The sequence below is a fragment of the Takifugu flavidus genome, chromosome 19, assembly GCF_003711565.1.
Source record: "Takifugu flavidus isolate HTHZ2018 chromosome 19, ASM371156v2, whole genome shotgun sequence".
Taxonomy (NCBI): Eukaryota; Metazoa; Chordata; class Actinopteri; order Tetraodontiformes; family Tetraodontidae; genus Takifugu; species Takifugu flavidus.
Window position 1 is genome coordinate 9,091,132 of NC_079538.1, and position 23,393 is coordinate 9,114,524.

The window sequence follows — 23,393 nt, forward strand, 5'->3', positions numbered from 1 at the left end:
TGGCTCTATTTTGTCAGTCTTGAGCTTCTAAAATAAACCACATGCATTGCAGGATCAACAATTAACAAATAATTACATTAAATCATTTGAAAGACGTTTTAACTTTATACTATCACAGCACCGCTAAATATATTAAATAAAATGTTGCCCAAATGGACTGCTTTGATATGTTGCAGGATTACGCGCTCCTAATTTAGTTTTATTTATTGACTGAGGAGGTGTGCAGCTCTCAGTGGCCATCGCTCACAACTGCCTCAGCAACGCAGCGGTCTGAAGATGCACGAACAGATAGAAAGACAAATTAAAAAATCAAAGGAAATCCATTTGTCCTTTACTAGCCCTCATCTGTCATCCCAGGCCGAAATAATCTCCTCATTTACTTGTGGTTTAAAACTCCCAGGATGCTCTAAAGGGATTTGGAGCGAGCTGAAGATGTTTCACCACATCAGCTGTCAGTAAGTGAGTTAGGGGCCTTTGAGTGAAACATCCCAGCACGTCCCTGGCCTTAAATGAGTTAGCGTGTGTCTGGAGGCCGTGTCGCCCAGACACCGTGGTGATGGATGAGGCCCCACGGAGATGGGCTGTAAAAGAGGCTGATTCTGGCACTCAAGGGTGAGATCACTTCCTCAATAAAAAAGCATTGTCCCGAATCATCGCAGCAAGGTATGAATGCTGATTAGGGCATTAGAGGGAGAGCTCCTATGTAAAAGAAGGAATCAAACAACAGAATGTGATTACCTGAGAGTGTTTGTCTGAAAGCAGCTACAGGTGCCATTAAATAGCTGGATATTTGTGCAGCTTTCGTGTGTGTGTGTGTGTTTATTTGCATTTAGATTGAGCCCCAGCGTTGAGCTTTTGAATGCAAAAGGAGGCCGAAAAGGCAAAAAACGTGGAACATAATGCACTTTTTTTTTGGCCTCGTTTTGCAGCACATCACAGGGAATCATGTTTAATTTAGAACTCCAGTGGAGGAATGGGGAAAATGAGACAACGTCGGTGGAACACACCCTGACTTCTCCATCGAATCATCTCTGGATGCGGCGCTCATGTTTAAAAATTTGATGCTCTCCCCCCGCAGCGCCGCCACGAACGCTCCACAAAAACAGCTACTGAATCTGCTGCCATGGCGCTGCCTGTCATTCTCAGTTATTCACCCACAGCAGATGGGCGGCTGTGCATGGAGAGACAGTCACCTCAGGACCACACTCAGAAAAGAAACACTCTTTATTTTATTATTGTTTCAACTAATCAGACGTTTTTCCTCCTTCATTTAGGATCACAAACAAAACTTTAAGTAAATGAAGTGCACATGCACATTTAAAACGTTTACAACTGTTAAAATAGGTGAGGTTAAAGTAAATAACCCGTTACCTTTTCCATTGGTGTTTACTGCCCTCGTGTGGTCAAAACAATTATTGCAAGAACAATTCAGCTCCTTTAAAAAAAAAATTAAACATATATAAAACGAAATAAACTTCATGAGTTCATAAATACGTTGTAGCAGATTATATTCAGGACATGTTTCGGCTAAAGAAGACTTCTGTAAAAAACAAACAAATATTTAAACCCATTCCTGATTATCAACACACTTAAAAACTCATAAAAATGCTGTGGAACTTCCAAACTGAAATCAGAAGTTTATCTGATAATATATTATGATTCATTGACAACTTTTGACACAGTAACATTTTAAAAAACACTTAACTTACATAAACTATACCATTACCACGCCGAAGCGTTAACGCGTAGATTATTATGCGATGAGCTCAACAGAAACTTTATGAGTATTATGTCAATTATCTTCTAGAAATCACATACTGAACTTTAAACACATTCACACACGCGCACATTGCTGTGCTTCTGCACATGGAGGCGTGAGTGTTTGCGGACTTTAAATGGCTTCGGCTGCTCTCGGCAGCTAATCAGCAACCTGACACTCCGCTGTTGCCATGGCACCGAAGGGTCGAGGGTAGCATCAGAGAGACACACTGGCACGTTGCGACGCTGCGTGCTCCGACCCTCCGACGACCACCGGAAGGAACCATCCACCGTTTCCCTCCTCTGCTGTGGGCGGACAGGTGGGATCCTCCAGCAGCGCAGGATCCTTCACGTCGATGCTCCGCGCTGCGAGGGGGGGCTGCTGCCGGCACCCCGACCCCCGGCTGAACCACGGACCTCAGCGCAGGTGAGTCCACCTGTGGATCGACCCTCTCTTCTTTTCCTGAGCGCCTTTGCTGCTGAATAGAAGGTCACCAAGTAGCTGGAGACCAGGCCGGGAGCTGGAGGGTGTCTCCTGTTACTGTGATCCTCTTTCACCTCACCTATCAAATAACTACAACTGACACATTTTCAAGAACAGATATTTGACATGTGGTTACTGGGATGGCTGAAAGTTTGGTAAAGCCACACCAAAGTGTGTAAAAGCCGTGTTTCCCGACACAGAAGCACCATCCAGGCTTTGTCCCAGTGGCGTTACTGGTTTTAATGGGTGTGATTCTGTCATCAGTCTGATGCCCGAGTCTGATTCCCATCATTTAACCTGCAGCTCCACCGAGTCCCGCTCCTCCCGGAGCGGCTGAAGGGCTCGGCGAGCGGGCGGAGGGAGGTCAGGGAGGTCAGCCGCTGGTCCGAGAGCTGTGGTTCATGGTGGTGATGGCGGCCGTCGCCCTGCTGCTGCTCGCCGTCGTCCTGGGCGCCGTGCTTCACAAGGTGAGAAAACAGCAAAGCACCAGGTCACTCTGGTGGGGGGGGGGGACAAGCAAGTGGGACCTGTTCTGTGTGCTGCAGGTGCTGAATAAACCCCCCTACACCCGGGAGAGACCCCCGCTGGTGGGCCTGCCCATGCAGAAGAGGAACCCCATGGCCGTTTACCCGGCCAGCAGCTCTGTTCTGGTGAGGTCACGTTGACGGGTCCAGCTCACCATCGGGTCGTTTGTGATAATGAACCCCCCCCTCACTTCCTTCCGCCCCCCCAGTTTGACACTGTACCCGACACGACGGGCTTGGCCGGCAGCGTGACGCTCAAAGGCTTCAGCATGAGGATGGAGGTAAAACCAGTTCACCACACACACACACACACACAACACACACACACACACACACACACACACGATAACAATAAAACACCTCTGCTTGTGTGCTCGGCCTCCATGTCCATGCCCCCCCCCGCCAGGACATGCTGGAGGCCAAGTGCGAGCCTGTGGGGGGCGCCCCCCCCCAGGGGGAGCTGGAGGTCCTGAGCGTGAGCACCCTGAGGCGCAGCGTCAGCCAGCTGATGGACGGGCAGTCGGTGGGACACGAGGACGCGTGGGACCCGAACACGTCAGGCCACGACAGCGGGATGGTGAGAGACCCCAGAAATGTAGGCCGAGCCCGTTCTGACAGCAGGGTCGGAACCGGCTCGGGTCCGAACCCAGATCTGCTCTTGCAGTTCATGGACGACGAGGAGTTCGTGGACACGGTGAAAGGCTTCAGCACGGTGAGGAAGGAGCACACCATGTTCACCGACACCAACCTCTGACCGCGACCTTTGAACCTGGAGAGTCACCTGGGAATGGCACAGTCCGGCCCGGGGAGGATAACCGGGCCAAGACGCAGTTGCAGCAGGAAAGAACTGAAAAGCCCAGATGTGCTGGACTGGACACTGAGCTTGAGAATATTTTTAGTCCCACTGTTGGAAACATCTCCAAGTGTCCTCGAGTCAGACTTCCTTGTGCTGAGTTCATGAAATATAATCCGATTACATCTTTGCAACTGGCGCAACTCCCGGCCCATCACGGAGCGTCCAGTCCTACCGTTTGTCGCCGTGTACTTTCCGTGTACCTGTGCACATCTGGGAGCAGGTGTGGCGTGTTTGTGGGCGTGGCCACGAGCACCAGATACTATCGAGACACTGTAAGAAGTTACAACTTTGGCCAGACAGCTGACATCAAGCGGACTCTTCAGGCTTTTTGAACGTCTCAGGCATCCGTTCGCTCCTCGGTTGCATTTCCATGAACTGCAGCGCCACACTGTGGACATACGGGGAAGTGCACATAACCACCAAAATTGACGAAATGTATATTATGAATCTGAATTGTACCCCCCCCCCCCTCCCAAAATAAACCTCTTCACACTATATTTACACTTTTTTCACTACTGAAATTTTGAATACACACACGTACAAGTTGTGGCTAGATTCTTCACATATTAATTTATTTGAAACGAGCTGCAGTGCAACAGAACACGTGTACATGAAATCATATTGTTACAAAACATTTACATAATAAATTAATATACTGCAGTACCATGTGACAGTAAACACAACCCCCCAGACCAGGGAAACCTTGGTGTCTTAAATCAGAAAAAGGAGTTTAAAGTACAAAAGTCTCAAGCATTAACAAGGCCGACTATTCCTCCATTACTTGTCTTGTATGTCGACAGATCTCTAAATGGTGCCTTCACTGATATGTGGAAGCTACTGTGTAGATAAAGAGTTACAAACTGCTTCAAAGGTGCTCCCTTTTCTTTGAGATTAACCTTCCTGTAAACAAGAAAAGCAATATAAAAGTGCATGTAGCACATTCTAAGTTATCCGTTCCAAAGCTTGCAATATTATATAAAAACTTAAGATCTCCATAAATAAACATACAAGCTCTGCCTTCCTTCCACGAACCCTCTGTTTGATCTTCCAGCTGAGTCTCATCACCTCCCTTTTTGTCCTTTCTGCTAATCATAGAGTGACAGAACTGCTTATGCTAAATAACCATTAAAAGTATCATTGATAAGCTCATCTACTGGATTTTTAAGAGCTCAAGCCCCACACTGGAACTGCATCTACACCGGCGTTGCTGACCTGCCTCTCCCAGCTGCTGTTATTGCTACAGGGACTGATATTGAAATGCATTTATTAACAAACATCAGTGATGCGTCCCTGATCACCTCCACTGGATTGTTCAGTCAAATCACGAGTGCAGCGAGCCGACGTCTGTACAAAAACCCCCAAAAAACCCTCAACACCTGAGAGCTCGACTCAACCTGATCTGCTGGTGTGTGGTGCACCTGTAGTCGCTGGTTCACAACCATAAATACGGGAGAGATGAAACATCCTGCATAATGCCCAGCATCATCAGCGTTAGTTTGAGGTGTGTGTTGCTGGGCCGAAGTGTAAAAAAGCCTGACTTATCACTGACAACGCTACTTCTAAAAATACTAATGGCGTAAAATAGTACCATCTTGTGAAAGGTGAGGAAATCCAGGTGCAATGTGTAAAACCTTAGTTTGAATATCCTCACGGCGATGAGTAAGGTAAAAGAATGGAACAGGATCCATCACGTACTTATGCTAACCTAAGGAGACGTACGGCTACGTGTTCCACTTCTACATCACTAGATCACTGACAGGCTGAAATGCTACCAAAAAATCTACATACAGGTTAAAACACACTCCTACATATTTAAATAGAAGCTTAACGAAGCTAATGCTTATGAGATCGGTCGGTTTCTGCTAAAGCAAAAACGTTCTCAAGGTTATCCGACTCATATAATGAGGACTCCAGGGGGAACTGATGAAGTCGTGCAAGATGGAGGTCACAACACGAGGGCCCAGAGGTCATCATTTACGACATAATATTGCAAATAGCAGCTACGGAAAAGTTGATAATCTCTCTACAAAACGGGTCCCTTCTCCAAAAATATTCTCTCTGCGTTTGTTCGTGCCGACTTCCTGTTTCCCTTTTTTCAAAAAGTACAAAGATCTCAAAACTGTGCAATTTCTCTTATTTGTATACAAAATATCTCATTTAAACATTCACCTAGCAGCTACGGGTGAGCGCGAAGCCCGAATCCACATGCAAAGAGGGGCGGACTGGTGATCCGGGATCTTCAAATTAAAGGGTTTTGCTCTTAGGAGCGAGTATTTTCAATCCCCAGACATCAAACACAATCTACCATTATGTCAGCGAAGGATTATAAATGCTTGTGAATTCTCTTTAAAAACAGGATGCGATGCCCAGACACACGTTAGGATAATACTGACTATTAGGATTAAACAGACAAAACACCGTGCAGTCAGATCATACAGGGGGATTAAAAAAGTAAAATAGAACAATAAAAATCAATCTACAGCTCAAGGAGAATTAAAATAGTAGGAGTAACAGAGGAAAAGTAAAAAAAAAAATATCCACAAGGAAAGTGTTAAAAATATAAAGAAGGATTTAGTTTTTAATCCCATTTTCTGGCTTCTCCCAGATTGCGGAGCCCTCGACTGTAGATGCGACGGCCGGTTCTGGAAACGCGCTGTGGGCTCTACGTGGGACAGAGAACTGTGGAGACAAGAGCAGAGGCGCCAATGACGATGAGCGCTGCGGGACGGCGCTGTGCGATCTGCAGGAGGGAATAATGGAAGAGCGACTATCACAGGGACGATGTGTGGGAGTGAGAGCGGAGGCAGACGGGCGGAGAGCTGCTACCACCTGCTTCGCTGCGACGTGGGACTAAGATGTGTGTTAGTGTGTGTGCTGCTGTTTGTGGGGAGGCTAGTGCAGACACAAGCGATGCTACGGCACAGCTGGTGAGGGGAGAGAAGAGAAAGGGATGGACTAGAAGGCCGGAGGTGAGGAAGAGTCCGTGTTAATGTGCCTCACAAACCTCGAGCTTCCACCGCTCTCACACCAGAGCTGCCCGGGACAGTGCAGCACAGGCCAAAGACAAGGAAGGCAAAAGGTCAACACAAGCCCAAAAACATGACTTCTCTCTCAAATCTGATGTGAAGTGTCCAGGTTCGCTCTGGCCCTGCTTTAGTGGCGGTACTCCCAGGCGCTCATAGGAAGGGGGCGGCCGCTGCGTTTACCTTTGAGGATGTAGTCTGTCAGCAGCGCAGGCACCTTCTCACTGTCGTCCCTCATGGCGTGCAGGACTAGCAGGTGGAGGAGAGCGTGTTAGCAAAGGGCGTGGAGGGTAGAACTAAAGCTGCAGGGAAAGGCTCACTCTTTGTGAGGATCTGGAGGTCTTCCACGGACGGGGTTCCGGCCTTCTTCTCATACGGGATCACAGTGGTCAGATACTGAAGAAAGAGCAGCGAGTCAGACAAGAGGGGCAATATTCACACATGCCGAGTGTCATTTCTCATTTAATATAAAAAAAGACCATTTCTGACAGTAAAAACGGACAATAAACACACTTCAAATCAAAGATGATGGGTTTTAAAAACAAGAAAATGGCAACGGGACAGAAAACGAGATCAAATAATAACAATTGATGAAAAATCCCCCCAAATGAAAGCTGTGAACAAGCAAACGTAAAAGCGATGATCCAAGGGAAACCAAAGGTCAGGGGTCAGCAGCTGAGACGCCAACAGAAGAAAGAGCGGGGGCACCTGTTTGTCCCCTCCTGTGCTGCCAAAAGTTTGACGGAGGCCATTGTGAATGACATTGGAGAGTCCCTCCAGAGTGAGGAGCTACGAGGAGCAGAGGAAGGAGGGAAAAGAGAGCAGACAGATGAGGAGGCTTCTATTTTTAGCAGACAGGAAGAAGGTTCACCAGAGCCTCGGCGTTGGAGAAAAGCCAGGCCACGCGTCGCGCTTTGTTACCATCACACGCCAAAGGCTCGTCGTTACGCCTCCTACGTCGGCGTGACTCACCGTTCCCGGGATGTGCGTGCTGGTGGTTCTCTGGCCGTTGGGCCCGGTTGTCGTGGTGCTTCTGATCTTCTTCTTTTTGCGCAGCAGCTCCCGGTGCTCCTTCTGCCTGTTCTGCACGTCGATCAGCAGCGAGATGAAGCTGTTCTTCACCTGGATTCAGAAACTGGTTTTACGGCTTGAACTGACGGCGAATTGCATGAAAAAAACTGGTTGGTAGGAATAAAAAGGAGACGGCGCGTTCAAATTCAGCACCTCCTTCTCGTAGTCCAGTTCGTCGCGCAGAGCCAGAGCCTGGATCAGCTCTTCGCTGTAGCGCCGGATCGCCGTCTCCACTTCCTGCAGCGTCTCCGTCAGTTCAGACGCAGACAGCCGACGCAGCCCTGACACGTACAGAGTTATTAACCTTCAATATAAACCGGGGATCGAGGATTGAAGCCTATTGTGAGAGAAATGGAACGTGGCCTTTCTTTGCTGTGTAGAGGACGTGTGTTCTGACGCCTCTTGAAGAGAAATATAGTAGATTTGGGATGTGAGCGCTCACACAAAGGCTTTAGATTAGCAGCTGGTTTGCATTTGTCACACATTACATAAGAAGGCTGCTGCGTGAGCGCCTGGCTGTTTCTTGGTGTGCAGGACGGTTTGGCCTATTTAGTCGGCCATCGATAACGTCTGACTGTTCGCCTCGTGCACCGCCGGTCCTGGGAGAGACTCACGGTCCTCGCAGCTGCTGTTGGAGCCGGACCTCTTCATAGCGTGGAGGTCCTGGGAGAGCACGGAGAGGTCGGACTGCGAGGGGCTCTCGTCGTCTTCGGGGTCTGGAGACTCTTGCATCATCTCTTCGATCTCCTCTATCACCTGAACCACGGAATGGACGCAGATGCCCCCCCCGTTATTACAGTCAGGATTAGAAGGAAGTCCTGCGTGGTAAACACCGGCGCCACGGCAACCCGACCCACCTGCTCAGCTGTGAAAAGCGGCTCGTCGCTGATGGAGGAAACGATGATGGAGTGCATGTCCATCTGCTCCCTCAGCTCCTCGTCGTCAGACAGATCCAGAGACTGATTCTCCAGTTTCTGTTGGATCAGAAGGTCGTGTGAGACATCACCGGCCGAGCAGATTGTGTCGTTAAGCGACTGCGCTACCTCCCGATCGGCGAGGTTGAGGATGGGCAGGTGCAGGCTGCGGGTGTGCGACGTCTTCCAGTCCACGGCCATCACGTTGCCGTAATTATCCGTCAGAGTGTTCCATACCCTGGAACAGAGGGGGACAGCGTGAGACCAGAACTTTATAATGCGTCCATCTGTCTGGTCACCCCCCCCCCTCCCGTGTCGCTTTCACAAGCACGTTCCATTTCTTTACGCCGACAACACCGGCGTGTTTGTGTCGTTACAACCTGGAAACAGGAAACCGGTGTTCAGCCCGTACGTGGCTGGATACCACCGATTCAGGAACAGTGACATCATCGACACGTGCGCATTGATCAAAGGTAAAGGCAACAACTTGTGTGCGTGTGTGCAGATACGCAACAACAGTTGCAACAACAGTGCTTCACGTCTCGGGCTGCTTCCTGCTGGATGGGGGCGCTGCGGGCAGGGCGAGGAGGGCGCTGTGAACCCATGTGTCACACTCGCTCTGCATCACCACAACTCGCCTCTTCCTCACACACGTTCGCAGACCAATGTTTATGTAACCCCGCGCACGTTTCTCCCTCAAGCGCACAGCTTGGGGTGTCGGGGGCTGCTCGGTCCTAAATAGGGCAGGGGATATTTTTCCTCCCCAAGCTCAAGGACACGTGATTGTGTGACAAAGCTGATTCTCGGCGTGCACGTGCATTTTTAAAATAACAAGGTTTCAATGCACCATTTTGTGTTTTTCTCGTGGACATTTGATCTACTTGAACACAAATGTGCAACTGCACAATTCACATGGACAGCTCTGCTCCAACGCGTGCATCTTTCTCCATGGACACCCAAACGTGCACGGATACACGTGAACACATCTCCCCTGTCGGCCCTGTTGTTGGTCTCAGTGTTACTGGAGGACTCATTAAGAGCCTGGACACGTCTTCCAGGGTGCAGTCAACCAGAAAAGACCTCCACCGATCCTGGCGCTGCTCTCCGGGCTTCACTGGGCTGCTGTCCAATTATCCTCCTGCTCCTCTCCTTCCTGTCTTTTTGGACTAAAATAACCGCGGATGTTCCTTTGTCCGTTTCACTACATTCTCGCCAATCTAGTTGCAATATTTTTGACAGTAAGTAAATCTAAATCAAATTTCAGGGTGATACATCTAATGTATCCTGCTGGATGAGTGTTTAGCAGTGGCTTAAATGTCTGTGAAGATTCTCAATCATCATGGCTCAAATGTTCGCAAATGCTGCTCAATAAAAACGGAACTTATTTCACAATTCATGTCCGTCACACCGCAAAGAGATTGGCAGCATTGTTGGGAACATGCATGACTAATATTAATGGTGACATAGAGGAAGTTTCACTGTATGATCAGGCCCGAGAGAGCTGCAATTCCACGTTAATGCTGCTCTCTGCACGGCCGTGTTCGTGACAGTGAGATTTGCATGTTTGTGTGGGATGAGTGTGAAAATAACAGCAGCCACTGGAAGATCAGGGTGAAACCATGAATGACTTCAGCCTGTGTGCAACAAACACGGAGTTACTCCAATATAACGTTTATGGACGAGTGGTTTCATAAGTCATTTCTAGTGAGAAATTCAGTACTGTAAACGTGGCACTTTAGACACCCACTTTTCATCTCCGGCTAAGTTATATTGCATGTGTAACCAAATTGATAACTCTGCGGTCATTTTTACATACAAGAATCAAACATAAGCTAAATCATGGCCGATCTCAAAATATCGGAGGACAGGGGGGATATTTCGTCCTAAAAACATCTCGCCAAAGTTCCAAACTTTGGACAGAAGTGATTGCAGCTAAGCTAACATCAACATTAGCCTGACCCACCGAGGCTAGGCTGCTAAAGCTAACAGGGAGATTACAACTTGCTATGAATAAAAACAACATTTAAATTCGCACTCACTCGTCGTCTTTGAGGTAATTGTCCTCCGTGATGGGTTTAATGGGGGCTATATCCTCCGTCGTAGTGTTGTAATTTCGGAAACACACTGTCAGCTTCTCGTCGAAGTCGTGGACGAGGTCCTCCATCGACTTGAAGCTGCATATCTCCCCGGAGAAACTGTTGTCGAGGTCGGAGAAATCGTCGAGGCCTGACGCCGAGTCGACCACGTTTGAGTTCAGCTGGTCCAACTGGTCCGCCGACGCCGAGGGTGGCTTGAACTCGTTAAAATCCTGCCAATCCTCGTCGAACTGGGCCAGCGGCGCCGCCATGACTGCCGTTAAGGCTGGTTTGAGACTAACTTCGCCCCCTGAACGCGCTCCTGCTTCGGCTTCCAGACTCGCGAGTGGGCGGTGAAGAAGGGAGTCAAGGAAGACGGCGGCGTGGGCGTGGTCTTGTGACGCATGGTGCACGCCCCTCCCACTTTCAAGGGATGTAAACAAGCCCGTACCGCGCTGGTACTGGAACAAGCTCAGTATTTCCTTTGAGAATGTCGATTTGTTTCGCCAAATTCCTCATGAATTTTAATCCAATCGCCCAAATTGAACACCGGGTAACAGTAGCGTGCAGTGGTTATAAAGAAAAGCGCCTAAAAGTGTAAGGCAACATGAAAGGACGCTGTGTCGCGTTAAAGGTCTCATTTCAATGGATTCGCACTACCGAGTTCTTGATTATTTATTCATGTCTTTGAACTTCAAAACAGGAGGTGGAGAACAACACTTTACTCAAAATAATGTCACTTTATTGGCAATTGTTCATTATTCCTAATGGCATTGAAGATAGCCTTTTACCAGTCGGTTTGGCCTCAGACATTGCTCTCAAGAGAAAAAAAAGACTGAATACAAAGAATAAAGACACGAGTAAAACCCACGGGATGCCCTTTGACACATGCTTTGGCAAAAGCAGTGAATCTGAGCCCTTCTGGGTCTGTTTTTTTCCTTCAGAGGTGGGAGGGATGCCATCTCTTGCAACTGTCTCAAACTTTGTCTTTTACAATCTCTTGCCCCAAGACTCACTGGGCTTTTTTTCTCTCCCTCAAAACCCTGAATGTTTTATTGAAAATATGCATACATTTTTTCTCCTACACAACAATACAAAACGGTACAATCACTTTTGTAAATAACACAATGGATGCAAAGCCACACATCACCCGCTTCCCACCCTCGCCCAAGACGTTTAGAGACGCTACGTTAAGCCCTTCCCCAGTGTTCCCAGCCCCCACCTGCCACCACGATCGCCTCTGAGAATAGTAAGACATTGATAATCACTTGCAGCTTCCTTGTAAACTCAAAGGCGAAGAGCAGACACCAGTTTGCATACAGACATAATGTTGACCACCAGCAAATAAACTGTTTTACAGAAACTCGTTTTTTGAATCTTTTTCGTTTAAGTGGAAGTTTTGCCTTGAAAATCCAGTCAAACAACGAGAGGTGTGAACTCAATCTGCAGTGGAGGAGCTGAAATAGGCTTCCAGTGTGGCACGGGGGTCCTACAGAAAACACAGATCTGCCTCGGGGGATTTGGCCCAGGAAGGGGGTCAAATCTATCAACAGTTTGAACACCAAGAGGGAGATTTGAGTCAAATACAGACATGCGAGAAACTCGACTTTTACATGAAGGGAACTATTAAAGGCGAGGGGTGGGTAGATCGAAAGACCTGATTGTAAGTAACACAGTTCCTCTTAACTCTTCCCTTTTCAACTGGCATGGGTGTTACTGTGCATATTCATTGCGCCTTAGTGATTTAGATAAAAAAACACAACCAAACACAAAGAAGAAAGACAACTGGGTTAATAAAGATGACAAAAAAAAAGAGCACTCCAAATGTCTGGTTATATTTTAATATGATCATACAAGGATAGGTCAACCAAAAATGATATAATGTCAAAAAAAAAGTAACAAAAAATTCAATAAAAACAGAAAAGCACTGGTTTTAAACAAGTTTCACTGTATAGCAGTCTGTAGCAAATAGCCATTACAAACCCTGAAAAGGGAGGAAGAAAGCTTTGAATGACCGCTGAATAACATGGCTGGAGAACATGGTGGGGGATATTTTACTGGGGACGTCTCTCTAAACCCTGGGATTGGTACCCTCGGTGTGAGGCTCAGTTTGTTTCATATCTACAAGATAATCAGTCACTGCTTTTGGATGCATAGAGGCCTAATGAAGGAGTGCCTTTAGCAATTTCCCATCAGGGTCTTGAGCCTTTGCCAACGCGACCTTTTCAACCGCCGTGACATTAAGTGTGGCGACCATAAGCCTGCGAGAACACTTATGGATGCCACGAGGTGCAAGAGAGCAGAAAGACTACTAAAAGTGCAACAACGGTTGGATGTCTTACAAACCAAAGGGTTGTGTGCAGCTGTATGGATGTGAAGGCAGTTTGTGTGTTTTTAGGATTGCAACCACTCCACTAACACCGCTTACAGAGTGTTTTCTGGTCAATGCTGTCACTTCTAGCGGCTTATCCAATAAATCCATTGTCATCGTTCCATATAGAAGGAATCACCGTGCTAATGAGACAACAGCATTAACGGATTGTGAACCAAGTCTCATTCAGATTTGCTTTTTAAGCTATTTGTGTCCCCGGAAGAATGTTGTGCTGCCAGTAATTTAGTGCCATTTGAATGCCACTTGGTAAACAGAAACAAATTTCAGTGTAAAAATTAAAGCCCCAGATTAAAGAAAAGTTTTTCTTTTACAAAATGGCTCTCAAGTCATCTTTGTTCCACAGACAGAGGTCCTTATGGGGCTTTGGAGAACTTAGAATTGTTTTAAAATCCTCTTACAATTTTACCCACGGATTAGGAGTTTAGGGAAAGGAGATGGGGTGTGGAGTGGGGTGGGGGGTGGCGGATATTTCTGCTGGTGTGAATTGAGCACACATCCAAATTAAACCTGCAATCGCAAAAGTCAACTCTCGCTAATGTGTGCATGCATAACCTCTCTCACGCTCTCACGCACGCAGAGGGACAGCAGTCAACTGAAGCGGTTCGTGTGGATTTAAAAAGGTCCCGACCCACCACGCTGACGTCTGACCCCCGCCAGCAGCGCCGATGTGTGAATCCCTGTCCTCATCCTCTTAGGCTGATGTGATGGAGTTGTGCGGTAGCGAGTACAACAGAGGGGCTTGGCTGCATGTTTTAACATTACAGCATCTCCGTGTTAGACGTTAAATTAAAGAGTAAAAAGTTTATCTTCCTAATGTAATGAAACAGAAAACTGGAATCTTCACACCAAAGCTTTCCTTGGGCACTACTTATGCTAAGTTTCACCTCATAAATGAGAATTATGCAATGACTATTATAAAAAAATCCAACATTTAGCATAGCCTTTTTTATGTGTTCCTCGCCAGCTGGTCAGTTAGCGTGTTCTCGGTGGGTTTGCTGGCCTTTGACCAACAACAGAAGCAACAGAGTGGGGAAAATACACACGTGACGAAGTTTTGCTGTATCCCACTATGCAGCTTCCTTCCCCGACAGCATCCCGCCCATTTCCACTGAGACGCACGTGTACTGGGAGACAATCAGGCAGACAGATGTAGTCCAACAGCTAGTCTGCATGGTGTCTGATGGCATCAAAGGGGACGCTCTGAGCTCAAGGTGGAGATGGGTTTCCGAGGGCCTGGCATGGCCGGTGACACTGCACTGGGATGGGGGGGGGGGGGGAAGCATTGGTTGAAGCAGGAGAACAGCCATTACAGCTCACCAGTACAGGGCGGTCATGTCCCACTGGGTACTGACTGGCTTTCCTCTTGGTCAGGATCAGTATCCGTCATCAACTCCACCATTTAGTCTCAATCGGTCAGAAGACAAATCTTTTGCTCTTGTTGTTTTCTCTTTTGTCTCAGTGGGCTGCGGTTGTTATTCTTGACATGCTTTAAGTTGGTGATCGATTTCTTTCGCCGTGTTCAGATTTTCCATTCGTCTTGTTGATTCTGGGATTGTTGTTAGAGACGTCATCTGATCCAGAATACGACCATCAACTGTCCATGTTACTGCAGTTTTCTGACAACATAACACAAAATAAATAAATACAGAGACAAATTCAGATCCATGGTAATTATTCTGAGCTGCTCATACTATTACAGCTACCGTTAAGTCCGTCTGCCTCTGGTGAATCGATAAACGGTGCAGGACCCCAGACGCGCACTGTGCCGTCATCTGAGGCAGAAGCCATTAGTCCTGGGATTGTTGGGTTCCAGCTCACGCAGTTGACTGTGCGCGTGTGACCTGTCAGCTCAGCAAGGGGGAACTCTCCACGTCTGTGCCAGATGTAGACTTTGTGGTCTGGAGTTGAAGAAAGCCAGCAAACAAAACAGGAGGAAGTTCGTAATGGTAAACAGTCAATTTGTCATGTGTGGGTATGTGCGCGGTACACACAGAACGATAATTGGCCTGCTGTTTTCCAGATTGGTGGTCTGAGGTATTATAAATATTAAACTCCTTCGGTTTTTAAGACCAAAAATCTCCACATGTGTGGGAAAAGCATGTTCCATGTTCCATGTTGCTTCCTGTGTGTTTCAGTTTTCTCTATCTTTCTTTTCTTTGTTTTTGTTAGATCACATGTGAGCATGAGAGATTTCTGGCTTGGAGGATGAGATTCTACATCAGTGGTGGGACAGAATTTTTATGGGTGTGATGTGCTGCATTGAGAATATCGGAACCCATCACACGCAGTATGATCACAACTGGTCAATGCCTGATTTTATCTTTGTGTGGTGTCACCAACCAATAAAAAATCTCTTAAGATTTAAAATTTTAAAAAATGTACCCTGCATGAAGCTGCTATTGAGTGCTCAGGGCCAAAGCAGGTTTTATAAGCCCAGAATGCTTTCTGTTGGATTTAAAGTGTTTTACATGCCAATTTATGGCTTCATTTTTTCCCTTGCTTTCAATAAAACTCAATAATAATAATCAGAACTTAATTTAGCAGCGGTTTGGTATCTACTTGACAGTCACCAATCAATGTGAAGACCAAATGAAATTAGAAGGAGCACCAAGATCTATGGCTCCTGTTAAATGTAATATTCTAGAGTATTATCTCAGCTTTATGATTTTACCTTCACTACCGCTGGCGATGAAGTCTTCGTTGTGCCCTCCTAAGCAGGAGTGGATTGTGTAGAAGCCCTGGGTCACACCTTGGTACTTCCTCACCAGCACCCGGTCTTGCAGGTCCCAGAGGTGCACTCCCTAAAAAGAAGATGACTCCATAATGAGAAAAATGTGTTGCACGAATTGTCTCAAAAACGTTGCACAGAGCTCTTAAGCTAATTAAACGATAACAGAAAAACAAATTACCTGAGTTGCTACATTTAACAAAGCTAATCTCCCATTTTTTGAAACTGTAAAAGACATAACGGGGTGGTCCTCTTGTACTCTGTGGAGGAAAAGCAACATGCAGAAAGTCACTGTAGTAATGTATCATGATCATGAGAAGACATGGATAATTGAAGAAAATACTTATATGATAATAATTACATTGAATAGTATTTATCAGTCCAAACACGTTAGACTGGACAGCTTTTATTAGAAAAGTAGCAGAGTGTGCCACCTGCTGGCCAAGTCTTTGAACTACAACCCAAACATCATAAGATGCAGTACATACATGTTTCTGTCGGTCAAGTCCTCAAAGTTGTACCCTCGGATCCTTTGGTGGGTGTCTGCGGCCAGCACTGTTCTCCCATCACTCAGGCACCACAGGCATTGCACTCTCACACCCTCCCAAGAGTCTAACAAATTACCATCAAGATCCTGACAACACAAACAGCAAACCCCTCATTTGATCTGGAACAACAACTGTGTTTCACTCGTGCTTTTTCTCCACTCAAAGGAAGGCATGGTTCAGAGACAAAACATTTGTTAAGTTATATAGGCCAGGCTGCTTCTTTTCATCTAACTACTAGTCTGTTGTAGATCACACCAATGGAAAGGCTGTATTAAAGACACATTTATACGGGTTTCTGTCTGGAAAAAAGCTCACCAAATCTGATCAGGTTTATATACGGTACCTAAATATCACTGACTAATATACAATGTCTTTCATCTCTCATCATCATCCTGTTCCTGTGCCTTTAAAAGTACAAGACAGGACAATTCTTGGGCATAAAATGTATGACGCATTTGCATTTAACACCAAAACATAATAATGGTCGACTTACACACTGATAAAACTGTCCTCTCTGCCCACCAGTGACAAAGCGCTTGCCGTCTGGATTCCAGGCTACACTGGTAAGGCTGTCTTCATGGGACTGTGACATTTTAGTCCGCAGCTCCCCCGTCTGGTCCAGAAGATGATTTGCAAATACGTATTCAAAATGCAGAGAGGAAAAAATAGAGGGGGAAGGGAGACACCAGGAATGAACATTAAGTAATGGTGGGGGAGGGTAGAGTAGGAGGAAAAACAAAGGGGAGGGGAGGAGAGGAGCGGAGAGGAGGAGAGGAGAGGAGAGGAGAGGAGAGGAGAGGAGAGGAGGTCATTACGAGCCTTTGAGCATCGATATTGGACTACACTTTTTGCTCGAATGGCGTGCATAATTTATGCAACCGGACTTTCTGTCTAGTTTGCAGAGGCTGGATTATGGGTGGTATCAAACCACTTCGTCCCCACCAGGTGGTAATTTGCACTATTCTAACTTGTTGTTGGGTCGCCACCCACATGCTCTAGTAAGTCAACTCACAACCGAGCTAAGGGGGTGGCAGTCGGGCTACATTCAAACTACATTCAAACTACTCTGAGCTGATTTAGTCGGGCTAAACCAAATTACTAAGAACCTTCTGCCTATATAGTAACTCTGGAAAAATGTATTAACCTTGAACTGAATCTAAACATAATATTTACCATCTTGGATATTACAGATGCAGGCTTTTGTACATGTTTTCTATGAGAAACTTAACAAGTAAGAGATGGTATATAACAAGCAGATAGGTGCCACCTACTATGGGATGTATTTATTCCAAAACGTTGGTGTTAATGTTACCTGAATATTCCAGATCCACAGCTCAGAGCAGTCGTCAGGTCCACAGGCAATCAGGTAGACGTCATCGGGACTCCAGGCTAAGTAGGAGACCCCATATGCATGACCTTCCAGGGTTCGTAGCAGCTTCAACTGATGGCTCTCCTACATCGTGATGGGATGGACAGGTTAAGAAAAACTTACTTGAAACACATTAATGCAACGTTTCTGCTCAAACCCGTAAAGTACATGTTTATTCCTTAAAAATGGAAAGAGAAAAACACTTACAGGTTCCACTTGCCAAATAATGACAGTTGTGTCTTTGGAGCCAGTAGCTAGTTTGGTGCCATCATTTGAAAATTTGCAGAACCACACCTCGTTACAGTGCTCTGTCAGGATCTGTTGAGTGTAACAGGGGAACTGCTTCCTGTCACACACAAAAATGGGAATGGTTAAGGAAAACTGCATTTAAGTCTAGGTCCCCATATAATGTTATTATACAGGAGGCCACTGACAACAGAATCATAAACAGATATTGGCTAAAGAATGTAAGCCAGCAGCATTTTAGCTGTAAGGTAACAACCTGCCGCAGACGTGATCGAGCAGAAGAGAGACTGAGTCCAAGTTACTGTCCAGCTTGGTGTTGTGATAGAGGCAGCGGTCCATCTGCAGCTCCACTGCTTGCCTCAGCAGAGTCTGTAACCTTCGAGGAGGCAGCATCACAGAGGGCGGCAGGTACGCTACAAGGACAAATATGAGTGGTTTCATTCACTTCCATATTCTTAACAATCCTCTTCAACTGTTAGCACTCTACAGCCTTGGACTTTAGACACGTCTCCTCACTTTGTAACTTGTCGAGCAGCCGGCAGCGTGACGTGGCGCCCTTGCCTTCCCACTCTGCCTTGGCTCTCAGATCCTCTGCATGGCTACACATTAGGTACCTGCATCCAGCCCCAGAGTCAAGGGTTAAAGTATTACAAGCAAAAGTCTCAGTACATGAAGCAAACTGAAGAAAAGGCATGTCGATTTCTCTACCAAAAACACAACCACATTTTTGTTTTCTGCATGTAATGTCAATGTTTTTACTTGATTGCTGCTTAAAATCAAGAAGGTAAAACATCACCTTTGGCACCACAGTATAGCTATAGCACAGAATATCTAACAAAAGATACAGTTGTTCATTAAGCCGCGGTAAGTGATTTAATTATTCTGTTGAGTAACAGACTATTAAGACAAACAAGAATGTTGTGATCAATCCATCTGAACTGATTTGATTATGCACTGGACGGATGTTGTGAGATTACAGAACATCACAAAAACGGTATAAAATAGAAGCATGAGTATACTGAGAGGTAAATAAAAACATTTTCTCTTCTTTGCAAGTCAAGTCAAGCCATTTTTTTAAAATGAGTGACTGCAGAACAACCCAAAAGCTGCCTGATGACTATTTTATGACAGTGATGGCAGGAATGTAATATCAACTGGTAACAGTACCCGCTAAGGACGTGGATGCGGTCCGTGTTATACTTGAGCGGTGTCAGCTCTCCTCGGAGCACCTGCAGAGCTTCGAGAACTTTGCCATCCTCCAGATATTCTAAATACTTCTGCTGTAGCAGCAGAAATTTCATACGCTGAGTGTAGGAGAAAAGAGAAAGAAGAGGTGAGTAAAAGAGGAATTAAAAAATACGCTTAAATTAATGTTGCATGTCACAAATTTACATAAATTAATGATTTCAACCATAGATACTATCAGTCTGGTTTTTATAGCTTGAAGGTAATTAAAATCTTTAAATGTATAGGAATACTGCTTATCCGAGAAGCCTGTGTGAAAAGGGCAAATGCTCCACGTGCACCTGCGACTGAGCCTGTGGCCTTCTGTAAGTTACCTGAGTTGACATTAATAACACAGGCCTGCTGAAGCCAGACAGTCTAAAATGGCGACCTACGCTGAACACACAGATGAAAATCAGCAGCCACCTCTGTTATCTCATTTGTCCAAATAGAGTATGCCAACATCTAACCCAGAGACATCTGACAGCAACATCAGGAACCGGTTTGGAAGCTAACCATATCTTCTAATTAGCACACTACCTGAGCTAATTAGCTGGAGACAAATCAATTCCCCATCTTATAGTCTAAACTTATCAAACCACACCATTCCTCTATATTAAGAAATCTAACACAAGTTTTCCAAAAATCACAATACTTCATGTATTTCCTGAAGCCTTTTTTCAGCTCTAAGTAGATTGTTCTCTTTTGGAGGAGAAATTTGATCAAAGGAACCACATTTTGTGTAATGGAGATGCCACTGAGGACAATTTAATCCGTTTCACAACAGGAATCGTTCTAGAAGCTCCAGTCGTGCCTAAAAAAGCCGAAAGACAGACACGCAGTCCAGTTTGTGTTGAGGGAGGGAAGCTTACCACAATAGCGTTGGGAGAATGCATCAATGCTCTCAGCTCATTGAGATCATTCTCAGCCTGGAACAAAACAAAGAGAGTGTGATAGATAGGAGGGACAGAAAAACAAATGGTTAGCTCAGCAGTTTGCATGGAGTCGGGGAAAAAGTATTTGCATGTCACTGTTTTTATGTAAACAAAGTAAGCCCTTAATAATTTGATTCCCAGGTGTTGTTACCAGAATAATAATAACAGTAATAAATGACTGCAAAACACCTTCCTTATATCTTACTCACAATATTAGCCTGGTCAGAAAGTCTGATTTCCTGAACCAGAGAATCACAACAAAACTGCTACCACTCTCTGGCTCAGTGTTTTGGCTGAGTTATTATTCACAAAGTTTTTACAAGGCGACTTAAACATTTTACTACAAAGATCCATTTTAAAAGTTCCGTTTCCCCGGAGCTCGCATGCATGCAACTAGGAAAATACATTTGAAAAATTGACCAAATTAAAAAGTAACCACTGACAACCCCCGTCTCTAAAAAGGTTTAATAGTATGCAACCATGGTAACCACAAACCCACCTTGTCCCACTCCCCTTCCATAACATGGTTGCGGAACTTGGTAGCTGAAGAGTGTTCCAGCCGGCATCCTGACTCCTGCATAAGCAGGTCCACTGTCTGACTACGGAGACACAAAATCAAAGTTAGTCTGCTATATTTAAAAAAGGGGAACCTCACTGGAATTATTTCAAATATAATAATGCCTTTCTTATAATATCTCTGAAGAAAAAGGTACAATTGTTCACGACTGGGCTGTCAATTAAACAACCTGTAAAAAAAAAGAAAATAGTGTCGGTGCAGCAAATATATTATGATTGTCGGTTCACCAGTGTCCACAGTTAAAAATTAGTAGCAGGACTGTTACCAGAGCCCTTTTTACACAACGTAGGAGATTGTACTGCAGTTGACATCACCCTTTCAGCTCTAATCATCCGTCTAAATATGGCCCCTGCTACACGCTCAACCAACACAAACAGGTCAGCTGAGACGCGTGAGCGTGTGATAATGGTAATGGGTCGGAGATGGAGGTGGCTGGCACCTTCGTGTGATGACATCATCAGGTATCAATGGAGTGGCGCAGCAGCTCGGTGTCGAGTCTCCCAGCGGGCTGCTGCACACATCCATTCCATTTCCCCAGCTAAAATGAGGAGGCCGTGTTTAATACCAGCCAGAGGCATGCATCCTTCTGTAAACCCTGCACCACTAACCTGCCTTTTATAATGGACTGTCAAGGAAGCTCCACTTAACTATCCAAGTGTCCATCAATTTATAAGAAGGGTATAGCCACGCATTTCTTGAAAAATCCCTTGGCGCTATTATTAGAATGAACAGGCTTTTCTCCTGAAAAAGCTGAGAAAAATCAAATTCTCCAGCTGCCACAAGACCTAACGATTGTGCACAATTAGGGGCTGTCGCCCACGGTACTGAGTGCTGTCTTTACATGCACGCACGTCCAAGTGCACGCTTTGTCAGACTACTGACAAATTCCCGACACCCAGAGGGCAGATAATGATGCACAATTTCGCTTACATTAATACAGGACTCCAGAAGAGTGTGATTCACTTGACCATTGCAAGAGCAGCTCGAAAGGAAGGCTCCAGATGCTCAAAGGATGGACTCAGAATACTAAAATAACCAGGGCAGTTTTCATAACCATGATCGCGGTTCGACCCAGTCATGTTCATCCCACACGACGCAGCCAATCTTTTCTCTGCATTATCTCCCCCCAAACACACACACACACACACAAGACCAATGAAGCCCACAACACAAACCCAATGACTAATTTAATGGTTGATTATAAAGCCAAACTGAATGTCTCTATTCTGATGTCACGGTAGATGCTTCCCGTGTCAGAACATTTCTATGGGTCGTCTTTGCTCTGGACAGCCTTTTCAAGCGTCAAGTGATGTAACGTTGACGGCTTTTATTCTAAAGTCAAATAACAAACCTGGTTAAAACATCGCGGCACAAGTGACACATACAGCACGCTGAAGTGCACCCCGTAGCTACTGGCAAAGCAACTGGATAATACCGATTTATAATACAACCAGTATTAACATTTATATGAAGACACTGCTTCAGCGCAGGCTAATGCTGTTAGCTTTGAGCTAGCTGTTATTGTGCAAGATGGACCCCTTCTTTACAGCAACTGCCGAGCTCAGAAGCTAACTACCCCATCCCCCCATGTTTGTGTCTGTCAGCGCACAAATAATGCTTTTAGCACCTGTTAATTCGCTATTTTTTTGCTTGTGACACAATGATGGCGTGATTTATATTTTCAGATGTTTAATGCTTATGTCACATGCATATGTCTTTTGACTTCGACTTTTAATAAACTTACTTTAGCCCAAGTCCGTGGAGATGTTGCCCTATTAATCGTATGACATCTTCTTCCGCCTGCGACAGTCGTTTTTTCTTTTTCAACGACCCGACCTCCGAACCCGAGGCCGAAGTCCCCGAACCGGGACCGATCGATGATCCGTTACTTGTACCGACACTAGTTCCGTTGTCTGTGCTAGAGAGAAGACCATTGGAATGGGTTCCGTCGGCCGAAGATGACTCCCCGTTCTGGGCACTATTAAGAAAGGAAAGCTCTGAGGATTCTTGTCCTTGTCCTGCCCCGTTTGACTGCATGTTGCTGCTTAAGCTGTTGACTAAACTTCGGTTAAAGTGAATTGTAGATGTGGCCTGAGAATGTGGAGAGTGTGTTGCAAGTCCTAAGACAACTCCTGAGAGGCCTGTTAAAAGCGCTGAAGCCCCGGGCTCTCCTGCTCCCTCCGCCGCCGAGGCTCGGTGCTTCTTCCGCGGGGGCGGCGACGCTCCGCCGGTGTCCGAGTCGGAGGAGGAGGAAGCGGAGGCCAGAGTTTCCTCACCGAGAGCGGCCGTGGTTAGAAGCCGGCGGAGCTCCGGGTGGGAAACGAAGGTTAAGTTTCCAGGATTTAGGCCTCGTTGTCGGACTCAGAAAGAACTGTCACTACCGAGGCGCTGTCAGTTAGCCGTTTTTGTTGTTGTTTCCCTCATAACAGCTGCAGCCCTAATGGAGTTCTGACGCTCTGACGTAACCGGAAATTCCTACACTAGCAGGCTTCCGGGTAGAATTATAATCCGGGGGTGGCGCATGAGTCCCAAGTTAACATAATTTACTGATAAAAATAACAAGTCTTAAAAAATGATTGCAATACCTAAGACGAGTAAGGTTTTGGATATCTATCCTGTTGTTTCTTAAAATTGTTCTTTTTATTTTGCGCCACCGAGAGGCGTATTGT

The 23,393-nt window shown here is 46.0% G+C and overlaps 3 protein-coding genes across 7 annotated transcripts; 1 reads left to right on the forward strand and 2 right to left on the reverse strand.

Annotated features, from left to right (window-relative positions):
• The first annotated feature begins 2,026 nt into the window (after positions 1–2,026).
• si:ch211-57i17.5 (usherin) lies at positions 2,027–4,082 on the forward strand. Its single transcript, XM_057016667.1, has 6 exons — positions 2,027–2,185; positions 2,546–2,709; positions 2,788–2,892; positions 2,976–3,047; positions 3,173–3,343; positions 3,431–4,082. Exons 2-6 carry the CDS (start codon positions 2,644–2,646, stop codon positions 3,518–3,520), a joined length of 504 nt encoding a protein of 167 aa, XP_056872647.1. The 5' UTR covers positions 2,027–2,185; positions 2,546–2,643; the 3' UTR covers positions 3,521–4,082.
• Positions 4,083–4,173: 91 nt separating this feature from the next.
• On the reverse strand, positions 4,174–11,063 carry fez2b (fasciculation and elongation protein zeta 2b). 5 transcript variants are annotated; one of them, XM_057016662.1, is made up of 11 exons: positions 10,670–11,062; positions 8,760–8,868; positions 8,574–8,690; positions 8,331–8,472; positions 7,870–7,997; positions 7,618–7,767; positions 7,354–7,434; positions 6,966–7,041; positions 6,829–6,894; positions 6,627–6,655; positions 4,174–6,301 (listed from the first exon to the last, which is right to left on the reverse strand). In XM_057016662.1, exons 1-10 carry the CDS (start codon positions 10,975–10,977, stop codon positions 6,645–6,647), a joined length of 1,188 nt encoding a protein of 395 aa, XP_056872642.1. In that variant the 5' UTR covers positions 10,978–11,062; the 3' UTR covers positions 4,174–6,301; positions 6,627–6,644. The 5 variants fall into 5 exon arrangements, 4 of the variants coding, with proteins under 4 accessions (XP_056872642.1, XP_056872641.1, XP_056872645.1 ...); XR_008947313.1 differs by having other exon boundaries at positions 6,627–6,894; XM_057016661.1 differs by lacking the exon at positions 6,627–6,655.
• Positions 11,064–11,425: 362 nt separating this feature from the next.
• wdr26b (WD repeat domain 26b) lies at positions 11,426–23,195 on the reverse strand. Its single transcript, XM_057016655.1, has 14 exons — positions 22,469–23,195; positions 20,647–20,746; positions 20,085–20,141; positions 19,156–19,292; positions 18,505–18,602; positions 18,245–18,401; positions 17,950–18,088; positions 17,686–17,826; positions 16,867–16,986; positions 16,314–16,459; positions 16,007–16,085; positions 15,769–15,898; positions 14,801–14,995; positions 11,426–14,713 (listed from the first exon to the last, which is right to left on the reverse strand). Exons 1-14 carry the CDS (start codon positions 22,759–22,761, stop codon positions 14,688–14,690), a joined length of 1,818 nt encoding a protein of 605 aa, XP_056872635.1. The 5' UTR covers positions 22,762–23,195; the 3' UTR covers positions 11,426–14,687.
• Positions 23,196–23,393: the final 198 nt, after the last annotated feature.

What these genes read in the sequence shown, in the direction of transcription:
- wdr26b (XM_057016655.1), bottom strand. Translation starts at nt 22,761, where the DNA reads ATGCAGTCAAACGGGGCAGGACAAGGACAAGAATCCTCAGAGCTTTCC. An exon ending in CGCATCCACGTCCTTAGCGG is followed by an intron (nt 18,603 to 19,155) that starts GTACTGTTACCA and finishes GGCTGGATGCAG; the next exon opens with GTACCTAATGTGTAGCCATG. An exon ending in GACTTGACCGACAGAAACAT is followed by an intron (nt 16,086 to 16,313) that starts GTATGTACTGCA and finishes TTTCCTCCACAG; the next exon opens with AGTACAAGAGGACCACCCCG.
- fez2b (XM_057016665.1), bottom strand. Translation starts at nt 10,977, where the DNA reads ATGGCGGCGCCGCTGGCCCAGTTCGACGAGGATTGGCAGGATTTTAAC. An exon ending in CGCTTTTCACAGCTGAGCAG is followed by an intron (nt 8,473 to 8,573) that starts GTGGGTCGGGTT and finishes TCCGTGGTTCAG; the next exon opens with GTGATAGAGGAGATCGAAGA. An exon ending in GCACGCACATCCCGGGAACG is followed by an intron (nt 7,435 to 7,617) that starts GTGAGTCACGCC and finishes TGCTCCTCGTAG; the next exon opens with CTCCTCACTCTGGAGGGACT.
- si:ch211-57i17.5 (XM_057016667.1), top strand. Translation starts at nt 2,644, where the DNA reads ATGGTGGTGATGGCGGCCGTCGCCCTGCTGCTGCTCGCCGTCGTCCTG. An exon ending in CGGCCAGCAGCTCTGTTCTG is followed by an intron (nt 2,893 to 2,975) that starts GTGAGGTCACGT and finishes CCGCCCCCCCAG; the next exon opens with TTTGACACTGTACCCGACAC. An exon ending in CAGGCCACGACAGCGGGATG is followed by an intron (nt 3,344 to 3,430) that starts GTGAGAGACCCC and finishes CTGCTCTTGCAG; the next exon opens with TTCATGGACGACGAGGAGTT.